At 43.4% G+C, this 15,169-nt stretch overlaps 1 protein-coding gene across 2 annotated transcripts in view; it reads right to left on the reverse strand.

Moving 5' to 3' along the window:
- Positions 1–1,962: 1,962 nt before the first annotated feature.
- The window catches only part of LOC139560613 (epidermal growth factor receptor-like), a 70,830-nt gene continuing 57,623 nt past the window's right edge, over positions 1,963–15,169 (reverse strand). For both annotated transcript variants that reach the window (XM_071377542.1, XM_071377541.1), the window contains exons 13-27: positions 14,696–14,828; positions 14,023–14,113; positions 12,127–12,293; positions 11,929–11,967; positions 11,621–11,765; positions 11,370–11,492; positions 10,781–10,879; positions 9,488–9,673; positions 8,637–8,792; positions 8,274–8,349; positions 6,557–6,801; positions 6,230–6,397; positions 4,245–4,298; positions 3,980–4,073; positions 1,963–3,719 (exon numbers count right to left, since the gene is read on the reverse strand). In XM_071377542.1, the coding sequence (XP_071233643.1) occupies positions 3,289–3,719; positions 3,980–4,073; positions 4,245–4,298; positions 6,230–6,397; positions 6,557–6,801; positions 8,274–8,349; positions 8,637–8,792; positions 9,488–9,673; positions 10,781–10,879; positions 11,370–11,492; positions 11,621–11,765; positions 11,929–11,967; positions 12,127–12,293; positions 14,023–14,113; positions 14,696–14,828 (2,207 nt within the window). In that variant the 3' untranslated portion in view covers positions 1,963–3,288. The remainder of the gene's footprint in view (positions 3,720–3,979; positions 4,074–4,244; positions 4,299–6,229; positions 6,398–6,556; positions 6,802–8,273; positions 8,350–8,636; positions 8,793–9,487; positions 9,674–10,780; positions 10,880–11,369; positions 11,493–11,620; positions 11,766–11,928; positions 11,968–12,126; positions 12,294–14,022; positions 14,114–14,695; positions 14,829–15,169) is intronic.

The raw sequence follows: 15,169 nt of genomic DNA on the forward strand, positions 1-15,169 counted from the left end.
TGCTTGCCTAATTTTTGTATTTTATCTCAAAAACATTGTTTGGAATAATACATTGTCAGGCTCTGTAACCATATCGTTACCTTTCCTCCTCTGTCTCCTTCACTCTTCTTCCTTTCCAGTCTTCCTCCTCTCCACTGCTAATGTTATCATGAACATTTCTAAATATATTTTCACAGTAGTTATAATGCCAAACCATTAAAATTGTAAGATACAAAAATATTCTCAGAATTAATTGTGCATTCATTTAATACAATCATATTTTCAAAATAGCCCGTCCACTGCATGTTTACATGTGAAAGTTTTTTAACCTAGCTACCATAACAGTAGCTAGCTAACTTAGCTAGCTAACTTATTCTACATAGCTAACGTTAGCTAGCATAACCTATTTAAAACCTTATAGAGCAGATCATCTATCTATATAATAAATTGTGACATTATAACATCACTAGCTAGTATCTCAAACGATTGTAACTTACCTGACTTGAAAATACGTTTCTGGTGATGTTGTGGATTCACTTGACACTTGCTAGCTTCTGGTCGAGTTTTCCACAGCAGTTTTCTCTAAAACTATCGCGAGCAAGTAGTTAGTAGAAGAAGAAGAGTGAATGAAGCTGATATAGCGAGCAGCCCCCTCTGCTGGCCTAAACAAGCACAACGCGATTGAGACGTCAACCGGTAGGCTCTGCTGCCCGGTCTTTCTTGCCAGGTAAAATATTTCACTTTGCAGTCTGTTGTGGGTTGTGGGTTCATTCCCCACGGGGGGACCAGGATGAATATGTATGAACTTTCCAATTTGTAAGTTGCTCTGGATAAGAGCGTCTGCTAAATGACGTAAATGTAAAAATTGTTATGGTGTAGGCAAGTGGTCACCAACTGGTTGATCCTGATAGACTGGTTGATATTCAAGGCATTCCTAGTCAATCACCAAATATTTCTCCAAAAAAGCCTAATTTTTTTTTTTTTTTATGTTGTGCTATTGGCAGTACTTAAATGAGAAGCTCTGCGCACCGGGTAGGCAAGTGTTCCCATTTTGAACCATTTCATTTATCTGAAAAGACAAACCTTGCCTACCAGGTGGACCTGGAGATCTGTAACTAAATCGAGACGGTCAGAGAATCCAACAAAGAGCTGGTGTTTTTATCAGTGAGTTCATGTTTAAGTTTTTGATTCAGCACTGTCAATAATGTTTTTATTCAATACTAAAACCTGCTTCTCCCTACTTTCGCTGCAGCTGCAATGAATGAGTATCTAAGTGTATTGATAGCCCTGCGATTTTATTATTAGCAGCTCGTCGTGTCTATTTTAATATCGAAGTACAGTATATTTCATTTTCTCTAGTCATAGGCACAACATGAATTTGTGCATGAAGCATATGCTGTGTTTCGCATCAAGTGAAAAAAGGTACCCCCCCCTCTCTGGTCAGCCTCACCGGCGGAAGGGAAGGAGAGAGCAGGGACCGTGAGAAGCGGACCCTCTGTTGCTCTCGCCCCCCTGCGGCTGAGATTAATGCAAGGTTCAAAAGAACTGGGAACTTGTAAATCTTCGACTTCCGAATTCAGTGTGTTCAAGACAACTGGGAATGAGTGGAGGCCTGGAGATGCTAAATGTGTTTATGTTGATTAACGGTCAATTACCGTGAGACCGGCATTCTTTTACATAACAATAACCAGCTGACAAAATGGCATGACTGCCACAGCCCTAGGTGCAACTCGTTATTAGGAAAGTGTCTTAATGTTTTGTACGCCCCCAATTGCAGGCTGCAAGTACACCCTTCTCACGTTGACACACAGAACATTCAATCCTGGACTCTTCAGGCCTTCATTACAGTAACGTTTCCTTTTTTGTTACGAGACCCTTAATAATCTTGTTTGTTCAGCTAAGTAAAACAGAATGAAAAGCACTCAGATTGTCAGTTGAACAGTTAAAATATGTAAATACGTCTTTAAAAAACACGTAAAATAGTTAAATATAAATACGTTTTATTCATTTTCACTTTGAAAGGAAATAATTACAGCTCATCAATAACTGCATATTTATATATAGAGTGGCAAGACCATTTAAATGAGGAATGTTGATAGGATAATTTATAGGTGGCCATATTGAATATATTGTACACAACATCATTTCATACTTATCTATACATGGACCTCTGTCAAACAGCAGGATCTCACATGACAAGTAGCTATTTCATATGTTCATTTAAAACTAGGAAAGAGATTAATTTTGAAAGTTTGAGCAAGAGTGCAAGACTTTAAAGCTGTGAGAAGATTTAACGATGTAGTGTTAGAATGAAAGGCCTTACTGTACAAAACAATAATAAGCAATACCGATGTCCTAATGTTGATGCAGTTACAATGGGTCACCAACAGGGGGCAGTGTCTCTCCCATCTGGCCATATGATGAAAGTTAAAAAGCCTTCAGCAAAGTCATCAATAGCAATATTTGCCACAGAGGTGTTCTCGTCAACCGCTTCTTTAGGAAGAGTCCTGTAAGGTTTCAGAAGTTCCTCCATCAACGCCCTCCATGGACCAGCCACCATCAGACTCCGATGAGGGCCTCCTCCTTCCCACTTCCGACACTAACGCTCAGCAACATTTGACTCCAGCAGGTCTCAAACTGTAGGTTCCACACAGAAGAGCGCAGACATCCAACTATTGTTCTAACAGTTCCAGCCCTTTAGATGTGGGAGCTAAATACCCAATACTATATACTCAATACACCAATACTGTATCAGTGACATCTTCTAGTACATGTACCGTTTATGTGTTGGCAAGAAAAGGGCATATACGTGTTTTTACATTTCTTTCACAGGGAGCATCTGATCTCAAGGATTGAAGGATACGTTATTTTGTCTAGTAATATTGTTTCTCCACTTTCGTATCACAACATTGTTTCGTGCAACATGACACCTATGGGTTTCTGATATGGGCTACAGTGTCTGAAAGTATAGGCCTAAGGTATTCTCTTGCTTTTTTTCACCCAATGGAATTAAACACCAAGAGCCTCATTTCTGTCTCATCTCATCAAACTATCAGCTCAGACTCCATTTGAAATGGAAGAGTTTTTGGAATGAGAAGACTTTTCCAGCACTGTACCGTACTACAACTGGCGAACAACAGAAAGCACACACACTTGGCTCATTTAGGCAGGGATAAATACATTGCAAAGCAGTCCATGGTACCGCTACCCCTGCTAAACAAAGACATTATGTCTTCTCTCAGTGGGACAGAGAGTCTTATTACCCGGTGTCTCTTTTCATCCACAGTGGGAGGTAAGGGATGACAGGCCTCAGTTTGGGCATAGGTACTCTGTGTTCTCTGCGGCCGGGATGTGTCCGTTGGCATGGGTCTTGACGGAAGGGGTGAAGTCCTGCTGGTAGTCTGGGTTATCTATACTGTTCGGGGGTTGGTATTTCTGGACGCAGTGGAGACCGCCATTGGAAGTGGGGGAGAGGCCATTGGAGCTCGGGGAGGAGAGACCATTGAACATGGGGAAAAGGCTGTTAGCGGTGGTGGTGAGGCCACTGGAGGTGATGGGGGAGAGGAGAGAGGGCTGGAGGGTGTTGAGGTACTCAGGCCCCACTGCCTCGTTCTTATAGCAGTTCAGGTACTCTGTCTCTGTGTCGTCTGAGGAGATGGTGGGGAGGAGGGTTCGAGGGGCACCGGGGTGCTGGTATACGGGGTTCATCATGTCCGACACTCCATTCTGGTTCATGTAGTCTGTTGAAGCGAAATAACAGAGATGAGTTACGACAGCAGGTAAACAACCACTCTGTGTACTAAGTGAAGACTTCAATTTTAGTTTTCTAAACAATGACAGAGACGCTCTACAATGACCTACAGCCATTGCCTAGCAGAGGTCCTTCTTTTCAAAATAAAAGCGTTTCTGGTAGGAAAACTTCACAATGTATCACTATTTCTTAGGAAGTGAGCCATGTTCTCGGGTTAAGACCCTTTGGGAGGTCAAGGGGCACACTTGCCTGGAGATGGCTGGAAGGCGTGGTCCAAGAACCTGTCTGTGGGGTCAGCAATGTACCGGAGAACCATGCTTCCTTCTCTGACAGGGAACCCATTCTAGGGAGAATAAAATCTGTGTTAGCCCAAAACCACACCTTAACTGCAAAGTATCATATGAGTTAGAGATGAGAGCTGTTGTTCCATACTGTGAAAGACTCTGTGTCAATGCTACAAAGTTTGCTTTTCAATTCACCTCAATGTTACATTTGTGATGTGTGTCTCTCTTACCCCATTTCTGCTGTGGCACAATCCAATGCTGCTGTTCAATGTGCTGTTTTGGCTCTGAAACACAGATTTACACCCGAGTCAAAAATTACATTCCAACACATATGATAAAACACCACAAAAACACAAATAAATATCCACATTTCTGTAGGCCTACTTCTACTAAGTTGTTGTTGGTTGAATTCTTTACAGTAATGTTTCAAAAGGTCAAAACCTTTTAATTTCATTACTGTGTATGAAGAAGAAGGTGAAATAAAAGCGACCACAGTGAATAAAAAGAGTGACAAAACAGCTCATCCAAATGTAATTGTTATCGAGAGGCTGAATAAGAGGAAATTAAAACAAGTTAAGCAGGGAACCATCTGCCAAAGACTACGGTCCAAGTCCATAAAAGGCTGTATAGTGTACCCAAACGCTTCTATTATATAAGCAGGTTCCTCCACTTGTATTCTGGCAGAAAAATATTTAACAAGTAGTGCTGCCTGCCTGTGAAGGTAATCAAAATTGAAAGCTTATGGAGTAACCAGCCGGCTTTCTGTGGCAGGCATACAGCCCGGATAGCCAACACTGGACCTCTTGGAGTTGAGTCTGAAGAGAACAGAGGAGGAGAGAGAGAGAGAGGATTTCTCATAATCTCAAATGCAATCAATCAAGGGGCACATGGGAGGAAGCGGGGGTGAGGGAGTAGTGGGGGAGTAGGGGGTCAGAACAAAGACAGGGGAAGAAGAAGAGTCCCCCTGATGACAATTTAACAGGAACAGGAAGTGGGCGATTGAGGCCTGTCTTGTTCAAGCCAGGTATGACACGGTATAAACGCCCACGTAAATTCAATTTACTCTTTCCTCCCCGGCCGACATAAACCAAGATTCAATTTCACTACGATTGCAAAAGGGGCTAACTAAGAACTTGAACTGGGATACGTACTATCAACATGACCTGACCTGATTTAATCTTGTTAAATACAGGATCAATAAATAAATAAAGAGATTGTTCTAGCATTTGCGGAAACAATTGACCACAAGGTTGTTGGTTCTAATACAAGGTGTAGTAGGGAAACCTAAATTCCCTCCAGTAGTCTAAATTGCCCAATAAACGTCAATTTCACCCTGCCAAAATGTGAACTCAGTGGAGGTGGATACCAAAATTCTGCAGACCCCTTCTTTGTAAAACAACAGACAAGAGCTGTGAGCATAAAGAGTTAGATGGAATTCCTTTTCTTTGATTCACTGCAATGATGCATTTAATCCAGTTTCTTTAATAGACAAAAAAAAACTCTTATCTGTGTTAGAAATGAGTGTAGAGGAAGAGAGCCAGTGGCTGCTGGATGTTGGAAACCTTTTCTTTGGGCTAGTTTCCTGGATATAGATTCAGCCTTTTCCTGGACAAATCCCCATTGAACATGCTTTTTAGTCTAGGAGTAGACTATTCCTGAGAAATAGTATCTCTCTGTCAATTTGAGCCTCGTCCCCAGGCTCAAATTGCTGGTGCATAGAGCCTGGTAACAACTTGAAAGGGGTGTGGTGAATTAGATGGGACTTTGAAAAATGGCGAAAATCGCCAATCGAAATAAATGTTCTATCCCATTGACCATATTCTATCCATATTCTATATTATCTATGGTCCATAGACCATATTCTATCCCAACTGATTCTGAGTTCGGGCATATACAGTTTCTATGTGAAAACTATCGAAGATGTGTACTTTCAGATTTTCCAAACTCACTTAAACCTTGTTTAAATCACTTGTGCTGCTCACGCTTTGAAGTCCACAATGTAGTGGGGAGGTTCTGAGGGTTATGCTAGATGGTGATTGGATGAGAGATCAGCCAATTAAAACCGTCAGTTGCTTCGTCCGCTCCTTCCATAGACTTCCAGTCAAGTCCCGTTCTGAGGCACTGTGAAACCAGACGGTTCGACAGACAGAGCCGGCTAGTGGACGAGATTACAAAGCAGTAGATTATGGCTAGCCTAGTGGATGTGTTATTTTACCATAGAGTGTAGGAGCTGGGTACGGGAGGTACTGGGGCTGGAGAAGAAGCTGTGCTGAGGTACCAGGTACTCGTCTGCGTCCACAGCGTCCTCCATGTCCTCTCCACTGATTAGGCTCTGGTAGAACTTGGTGTCTGTGGGACTTGGGAGGTGCATTCGGTCGTCACCCTGGAAGAGACACACACATCAGCACCCAAAGACCAGTCCGAAAGAATTATAGAGTAGGTACGTGTTTGTTCACTAAACTTACAGTGGCTGAGTGAGTTTAATCGGTTTGTGTGGTCTGTGACCCTACAGTAATTCATGACAATGAGTTACACCGCTCACCTGGATGACAAGATAACGTGGGGGATCCCGCGCCATCTTGGAAAACTCAGCTATCAGCTCCCGGAAACGAGGCCTGCTGTCTGCGTCGATCATCCAACATTTGACCATAATCATGTAGACGTCTATGGTGCAGATGGGAGGCTGGGGCAGCCGCTCCCCTTTCTCCAGCACCCCTGCTATCTCATTGGCTGGGATGCCGTCATAGGGCTTGGTCCCAAATGTCATCAGCTCCCACACGGTCACACCTAAACAGAGGTACAGTGAAATAGATCAGAGGCACAATCAATGACCTAATCTCAGTTAAAAACGTTCATTACTGTCACACAAAAAAACGTTTTCACTTGTGGGAATTGGCCTGTTTGGATAGGGCTAAACTGAAATGTTTCTTACAGAAGAAATATGAAAAGCATATGCATAACCGTGGTAGCAAATGAAAGGGAACAGCTTGGAGATAATGGGACAATTATTAGACCAAAGGTGAGGACACAACAGTTCACCTGACACAAGACTGAATCCAAACATTTCACTGTTGATTTTGTGTGCATTTTACATTTACTGTACTTTTCGCTGCATTTGTTGATAACAAAATCAGAAAATGTTCTGGATACATTCAGTAACATGATAAGAATATTCCTGGAAATATGGGGTAGGTGCAACATAAAACAGAAAATTGACAAGGGTTTGACTGAGAGGACTAACTGGTGCCTCCATGTGGCCCCACTCCTCTCCAAAGTGTACACAGTTCCTAAGTCATATAAATACACTTTCATGACTCAAAGAAGAGTCTTCAAATGTAAGGTGCTCTTTTTGAGCTCTCCTAGATGTGCCGTTGAGGAACTAGAACAAGCACACTTGTAGTTGTTTGGTTTGGAACACAACCCTGCATCCCCGCCTTCACACAATTACTGTTGTTGTTTACGCAATCCAAAAACGCCGTCATTTATAGCACGTTACTGTACACCCACTGCATTCCAATTTATGCGCTTGTCAGTGCACAAACCTGCCATTTTCAACCCGTATAGAGGTACGAGTGTAAAGGGCTACTTATAGTGGCATAGGAACAATCTCAGTTAAAGTTAAATAACTAGGGAACATTACTTTGTTTTCATTCCAGAAAAGCTGATAGGCAGATACCAACAATGTCAAGTTACTTTCTAAAACCCCACAGAGTCAACATCAGTAAGTTGGATGTGTCCTTAGGAGTGGGAGTTGGCAGGTTCCGTTGGTGTTGGATCAGTTTGAAAGAGAAGAGGAGGACCAGAAAAAGGAGCGGAGGATAGAAAGAGGGGCTTAGGAGGGCTGGCGGGTGGTGCTGCCAGGGCCTGCTGATGTCTTTGCCTTGTAGAGTAGAAGACACAACTTCAGAGAACCGGATCTGGAGACCGGCCCACAGAGCGGAGTGTGTGTGTGTGCATGTGTCCAAACTGTGTGTCCAAACCAGGGGTGGTGTGTGTTAGGGACATTGCTTTGAGGTGGGAGGTTTCAACATTCTAAGACATCGGAACTCCAGGACCTGCCGGTGTAAAGTTAGATCAGCGATACCAGATACCCGTTTCTCTAATCTTCCAGATACTCAAAACCCCAATACTCCTATCTGGATCTGATTTGAACAGTTCTGATTAAGTACATGATCCAGAAACAATATTTATGTATCTGGATTTACACAAGCACTGTGGTATTAATCCTATTAAATAGTGTGGGTATGTGGGTTCCTGACCATAGCTCCAAACATCACTCTGATGTGTGTATTTCCTGTGGAGGATGGACTCCAGTGCCATCCATTTGATTGGTACCTGCAGAGAGAGGGCTCTTATGAGTTAGGGTTCACAAGACCAAACTGAGGTAGTTCTTCCAGATGACCAATACAACATTAGGTATGTCGGTAAAGTATAGCAACTGTGTTATCAATAGACTATATTAGGTCGGGATGGAAATAGTAACATAAATCACCATCATACAGAAAATAAATAAATAAATGGGACCATAATATTATATTTATTTGACCAAAAATGTGTTCCTTGTGTTACATTTCTTCACAGTAATTCAATTTAATCAGTAATGAGGGGAATGAGGAGCAGACCTTTCCTCCGTCTGCGTGGTACTCCTTCTCGTCAGCGTTGAGGAGTTTGGCCAGGCCAAAGTCCGTGATCTTGACGTGCTGAGGGGTCTTCACCAGGACGTTCCTCGCTGCCAGGTCACGGTGCACCAGGTGACGCTCCTCCAGGTAGCTCATCCCCTGTGGCCAACCACAGGTCAAAGGTCAAATGAGGAGGTAGAAGCGAATGAGTGAGTCTATGGCCATACATGGGCCCTGTTTTAAGCATTCTAACTGTATTCAAACAGAGAGATAGGGCTACAGCACTTTTTAGTGACTCGTTGTATTATTGTTTTAAAAAGGTCAACAAGATGTCAAGTGAACGTTGAACTGTAGGTGTCTATAGGAGTGTATGGACATATATGGCCATTCCGGACTTTCCACTGACTCACTGTTTGATTAGATTTTAATACACTACACTGTGACTCATGGGTAGTCTTAAAGGGCCAGAGTTTTGGTCAAGTCACATGGTTAGGAAAGAGGTCAGAGCCTTATCATAGTCTGGGTGCCACGTTCCAGTTTCGCCATTTATGCCTAACCCCGTCATGATCGTTGTGTGACAAGACAGCAACAAGTTTTCTAAATCAAACACAGACTGACACCAGATCTGTATAATTATGCTGCAGAGCATGACAGACGACTTCAGGACAGGAAGTGCACCCAGCATTTTGTGGTTTGAAATTCCAAATGTAGCCGTAACAAGAGTAAAAAAAAGAATAGGAATTTTCACAAACACACTTTTTTTTTGGTTAGTTGGAAAAACAACAGCGTCTTGGAAATTCACTACATTGAATGAACACATACTGCCAGGTCTGTTAAATGCACCATAGTCTTACCTTGGCGATCTGCACACACCAGTTGAGGAGGTACTGGGATCCGATGTTGTCCTTGTTCTCCTTGACGTAGTCCAGCAGACAGCCGTAGGGCATGAGCTGGGTGACCAGCTGCACTGTGGAGGTCAGGCAGATGCCCAGCAGACGACACACATGGGGGTTGTCCACACTGGCCATCACATAGGCCTCCTATAGTCGGTTAGATATAGTACCAACATTTATTCCAGGGCAGTACAGTATACAGCCTTTAGGGCTAGGGATGCTGGCATCATTCTAGTGTGCGCTCGTAAAACTCAATAATGATATCTAAACATGAACCATTTCAACAACTGACAGCTTGAAGACAATGTACGCTTACGAGGCAGATACGTAAACGTGCAAGACCTTTTCTTTAAGAAAGCTCTTGACCTTCGTGGTAAGAGGTCAAGAGAAACATCACTGCAAAAACATCAGCTGTCCATGCACTCTAAATCCTGAAACTGAATATTCACAGAACCATGCCAGACCTGGGCTCAAATCATATTTGATATCTTTCAAATACTTAGGGCGTTTGATTGAGCCTGCCTGGAGTGCTAGATCGGTGGGGCATGAATTTGGACTATTCTATTGGTTCCATTGCGTCAGGAAAGCTCAATCAAGTGAAGCCAGCCAGCCAAAGTATTTCCGAATACTTTATGAACCAAGGTCTGGATTGTGTTTTTTAAAACTGCAGTTACTGGAAAAGACGTTAGATTTCATTCCAGAAAACCTTAACCTTGAATTAGTATCCTCCTCCCACGCCCCAACCCTGGTCCAAACCTTCTCAATGAGTTAATCTAATTTCCTACGCTCCCACTGAGAAAATGACTTCTAGAAACCTGACTCCATTTCCCATTTTCTAACTAAATGTTGTCATTATTTCAGCTTCTTCCTGAATTGAAGAGCATGTGCTTGGAATTAGTGTCCAGTGACATGCAAGAGTGGCTGTATAGGCTACTCAATAACATATTATGCCGCTAAATTAGGTCAAAAAACGAATTTGCCAACAAATGTTTCGTTTGAAAGTGCTTGTACAGTGTGGTATGGGTAACCATCAATGAATGTATGATACCATACTGTGCCTAATAGCACTAACTTAGATTATACTGTAAATCAGATATAGAATGTCTTTATATTTGGAAGATACCAGTTCGAACTCCCATGAACAAACATCTTTAAGCAGGGATCAATCCTGGTCCTTGAGGGCCGAAACATTTCTGGATTGTGTTTCTACCAGCCTTGTCTAAGAGTGAAGTGATATAGAGTGATATAACTCACGTCCAAGATCTCCCTGTTGGCTTTAGGTGATGTGGCCTCTCTTAAAACCTTAATGGCCACAGGAATCTTCACGTCCTCTCCTTCAGGGACCCACAGACCCTGCACCACACCCACACCCACACACACACACACCCACACACACACACACACACACACACACACACACACACACACACACACACACACACACACACACACACACACACACACACACACACACACACACACACACACACAGTACAGATGTTTTCATGGTCATGTCAAGAGGTCAGGAAAAATTCCAGGCACTAAATAATCATACGAAAAATGAGTGTACTTTAATAATTTCTTAAAGGTTTGGTTCGTTACAGTGGAACGTGGGAAGGGCAAACTAACTGGTAGTTACTGTAGATTGGATTATGATGCAGGATGTGGTACGTTAAATATGTGGCTGTTAATTGCAAAATTGACAACAGACGTAGATGTGGTTAAGGGTGTTGGTTTATATGCAGTCGTAACACACATTCCCATAAGCTCCTTCACTACAGTACAATCCAAGACACTGGAGTTCTCTGAACGGAATCTAGAAAAAGTTAGCGCTTGTATTTACCTTGTAGACAGTGCCGAAGGCCCCTGATCCCAACACTTTGATCTTCTTAAACTCTGTCTCTTTGAGAATGCGGAGCAGAGCCTGGTTGGGCGCCTCACCACTGGGGGTCAGCGGTTCAACTAACTGTAGAATAGCAATAGATGTGGATAAGGACGGTTGACTTTCTGTTCACTTTGATGCACTATCAACGATGACTACATTCCATCCGTAGAAAGCCCTTAAAGCTCAGTGGTTCAGTGTCTGCCTCTCACCTCTCTCTCCTGGAGTAGTCTTCGCAGGGTTCTCTTCCTCTTGATGTGGCGTCGCCGCAGTAACACGAAGACAGACAGGCCCATGATGAGGAAGGCAAGCAGCCCACCCACCACACCAGCCGCGATCACTGATAGGCCAGAGTTACTGCATGGGAGACAGGTGGTAACCAAACAACGCAGAGAAGAAGAAAAACGACATACAAATGATAAATGTCCATTAGCTTAGTGAACTTAGTGTTTCTAAGTTTGAGTACAATTTGAACAGTACCATTGTAAGTTACTGTTCATGATAAGAGTCAATTGCTTACCCTATAGACTGACAGCCTTTCAGACCAGGACCGGTGCATCTGTAAACACATAAAGCACGTATGAACACGTGTCCGTTCCAACACCTCTACATCTATTTTTTTACTGAGACATTTCATTTTTTAAATTCAAATGGGATACATGTGTCTGTATTTGTGTATTACGGTATTTATGCGGTTGTGACAGATTCCTTCACTTACCCCTGGGTACAGTTCTGGTGGCACAGCTGGCACACCTTCATCTTATCTGCATATTTCCAGATGAAGGTGTTCTTGCCCCCTGCCACCCCTGGCACCCCTCTAGGGCACCCCAGGACACAGTTGTTGCCGTCTTTGAAGTTAGCGCACTGGGTACACTGCTCTTGGCCCTGAAAGAGAGAGAAGAGGATAGCAAGACCTTGTATTACATACACATCTAAAAGAAACAACTGTGAAGAGACATACTATATTTAACAGACACAACTATTGTATAATAATAGCATGCTAGAGAAATACATTGTGCTTACTGTGCTGGGACATGGCATGGAGAGAGACACATAGTATATTAAGCAATAAAGCACGGGGGGGGGGGGGATACCTAGTCAGTTGTGCAATTGAATGCATTCAACTGAAATGTGTCTTCCGGATTTAACCCAACCCCTCTGAATCAGAGAGGTCCGGAGGGCTGCCTTAATCGACATCACCGTCATCAGCGCCCGGGGAACAGTACGTTAACTAACTTGCTCAGGAGCAGAACCTTGTCAGCTCTGGGATTCGATCCAACAACTTTTCGGTTACTGGCCCAACGCTCCTCCCCGCCAGGCTATCTGCCGCCCCTATATGGTCAATATACCACGGCTAAGGGCTGTTCTTAAGCACGACGCAACGCAGAGTGCCTGGATACAGCCATTAGCCGTGGTACACTATATATACAAAAGTATGTGGACACCCCTTCAGATTTGTGGATTAGGCTGTTTCAGCCACACCCGTTGCTGACAGGTGTATAAAATCGAGCAAATAGCCATACAATCTCCATAGATTACTTACTGAAGAGCTCAGCGACTTTCAACGTGGCACCATCATAGGATGCCACCTTTCCTACAAGTCAGTTTGTCAAATTTCTGTCTTGCTAGAGCTTCCCCAGTCAACTGTAAGTGATGTTATTTTGAAATGGAAATATCTAGGAGCAACAACGGCTCAGCCGCGAAGTGGTAGGCCACACAAGCTCACAGAACGGGACCACTGAGTGCATAAGCGCATAGCGCATAAAATTGTCTGTCCTCGGTTGCAACACTCGGTGGTCTCGTTCTGTGAGCTTGTGTGGCCTACCACTTCGCGGCTGAGCCGTTGTTACTCCTAGACATTTCCACTTCAAAATAACAGCACTTACAGTTGACTTTTCCTCTTCAAAATAACAGCACTTACAGTTGACCATGGTCTGGGGCTGTTTCTCATGGTTCGGGCTAGGCCCTGTAGTTCCAGTGAAAGGAAATGTTAACGCTACAACATACAATGACATTCTAAATGATTCTGTTTGGGGAAGGCCCTTTCCTGTTTCAGTATGACAATGCCCCCTGGCACAAAGCGAGGTCCATACAGAAATGGTTTGTCGAGATTGGTGTGGAAGAACTTGACTGGCCTGCACAGAGCCCTGACCTCAATCCCATCAAACATCTTTGGGATGAATTGGAAGGCCGACTGCGAGCCAGGCCTAATCGCCAAACATCAGTGCCCGACCTCACTAATGCTCTTGTGGCTGAATGGAAGCAAGTCCCTGCAGCAATGTTCCAACATCTAGTGGAAAGCCTTCCCAGAAGAGTGGATGGAGGCTGTTATAGCAGCAAAAGGGGGGACCAACTCCATATTGATGCCCATTATTTTGGAATGAGACGTTTCGACAAGCAGGTGTCCACATACCACAACCCCGAGGTGCCATATTGCTATTATAAACTAGTTACCAATGTAATTAGAGCAGTAAAAAAAAATTGGGGGGTTATACCCGTGGTATACCTGATATACCGCGGCTTTCAGCCAATCAGAATTCACGGCTCGAACCACCCAGTTTATAATATAGAGACAGATACTTAGACATAGAATAAATATAAGAGACACACATACTGGTCCAGTGCAGGTCTGGGTTCCATTGAGGAGCAGACACTCAGGGTGACATTCCACACACGTCTTATTCACTTCAGTCTCACGTGGCTCCCTGAAGAATGAGGACAAAACGTCAGCATGTAGCATATTTCCACTACCCTAGTCCCAGATCTGTTTGCGCTGTCTTGCCAACCTTTATTGTCATTGTCCCATAGGAGTTGCTAAGACAGCACAAACAGATCTGGGACCAGGCTACGCTTTCTACTCGTTCAACATTGGATTTTAAGTGGTTCCATTTGCAGATGGTTGCATTGATCCCTTTCCTCATAGCAAGAGTTCCACTGTAAGCAAGGTGACGCTCAATGTTTGACAGAGGAGACTCCCGAAGTTAAATATCTAGGAGTTAAGTGCTCCCATTCCAGCTGAGAGGACTGTCTTCTCATGAATTGGGTTAATTGCCGCCTTACTGCCTTAAGAACTTCTTACATGTACTGCTGACGGCAAGTCTTCTGTCTGATTTTACTATTTAATTCAATGCAAAAATACCCATGTTAAATTGATAGCTTGCGTTGCCAATAGTTTTCTTTGCCAAGTGTACAAAAAGTTAATTTCACTCTTCTTCACTGCTTCAGGTTTGCAGAATCAGGTCCCTTTAATTGTATAAATGGGGAACAGACAAGGGATCCTCCCTCACCCCTCTAGTAGGTTACAGGAGTCTACACAGCTTCCTGTTCGGCTGTAGTCCTGACAGGCGAAACACATGGTGGGTCCAGGTCCCCAGCAGCCATATCTGGTACACATTGTGTCACATGTGTTGTTCTGCAGCCCTGCAAACACACATGTACAAACACATAGATATCAACACAAAATCTTTATTTTAACCAATACATAAAGTATATATAGTATTCAAAATATCCTTTTCACTTTTCACACAACCCTGTACAAGCAACAAGCTAGCGTTCATTTCCTAGTTCTCCCACACTTTCACAGTTTTATGGCCACAACAATAGAGATTGGCATGGGCCAATATTAATCTCCGAGCCACATACCTCGATGTGACCTTTGTTTTAGTAAACACAGAACATCATGTTATCACCCTTTTATTATGGGCTCGAGTTGTTTATGTGACATTATGGTGTTGACTGTTGGTGTTTGTTGCGACTGCTCT

Source organism: Salvelinus alpinus, chromosome 30 (assembly GCF_045679555.1).
Source record: "Salvelinus alpinus chromosome 30, SLU_Salpinus.1, whole genome shotgun sequence".
In the NCBI taxonomy this organism is placed as follows: Eukaryota; Metazoa; Chordata; class Actinopteri; order Salmoniformes; family Salmonidae; genus Salvelinus; species Salvelinus alpinus.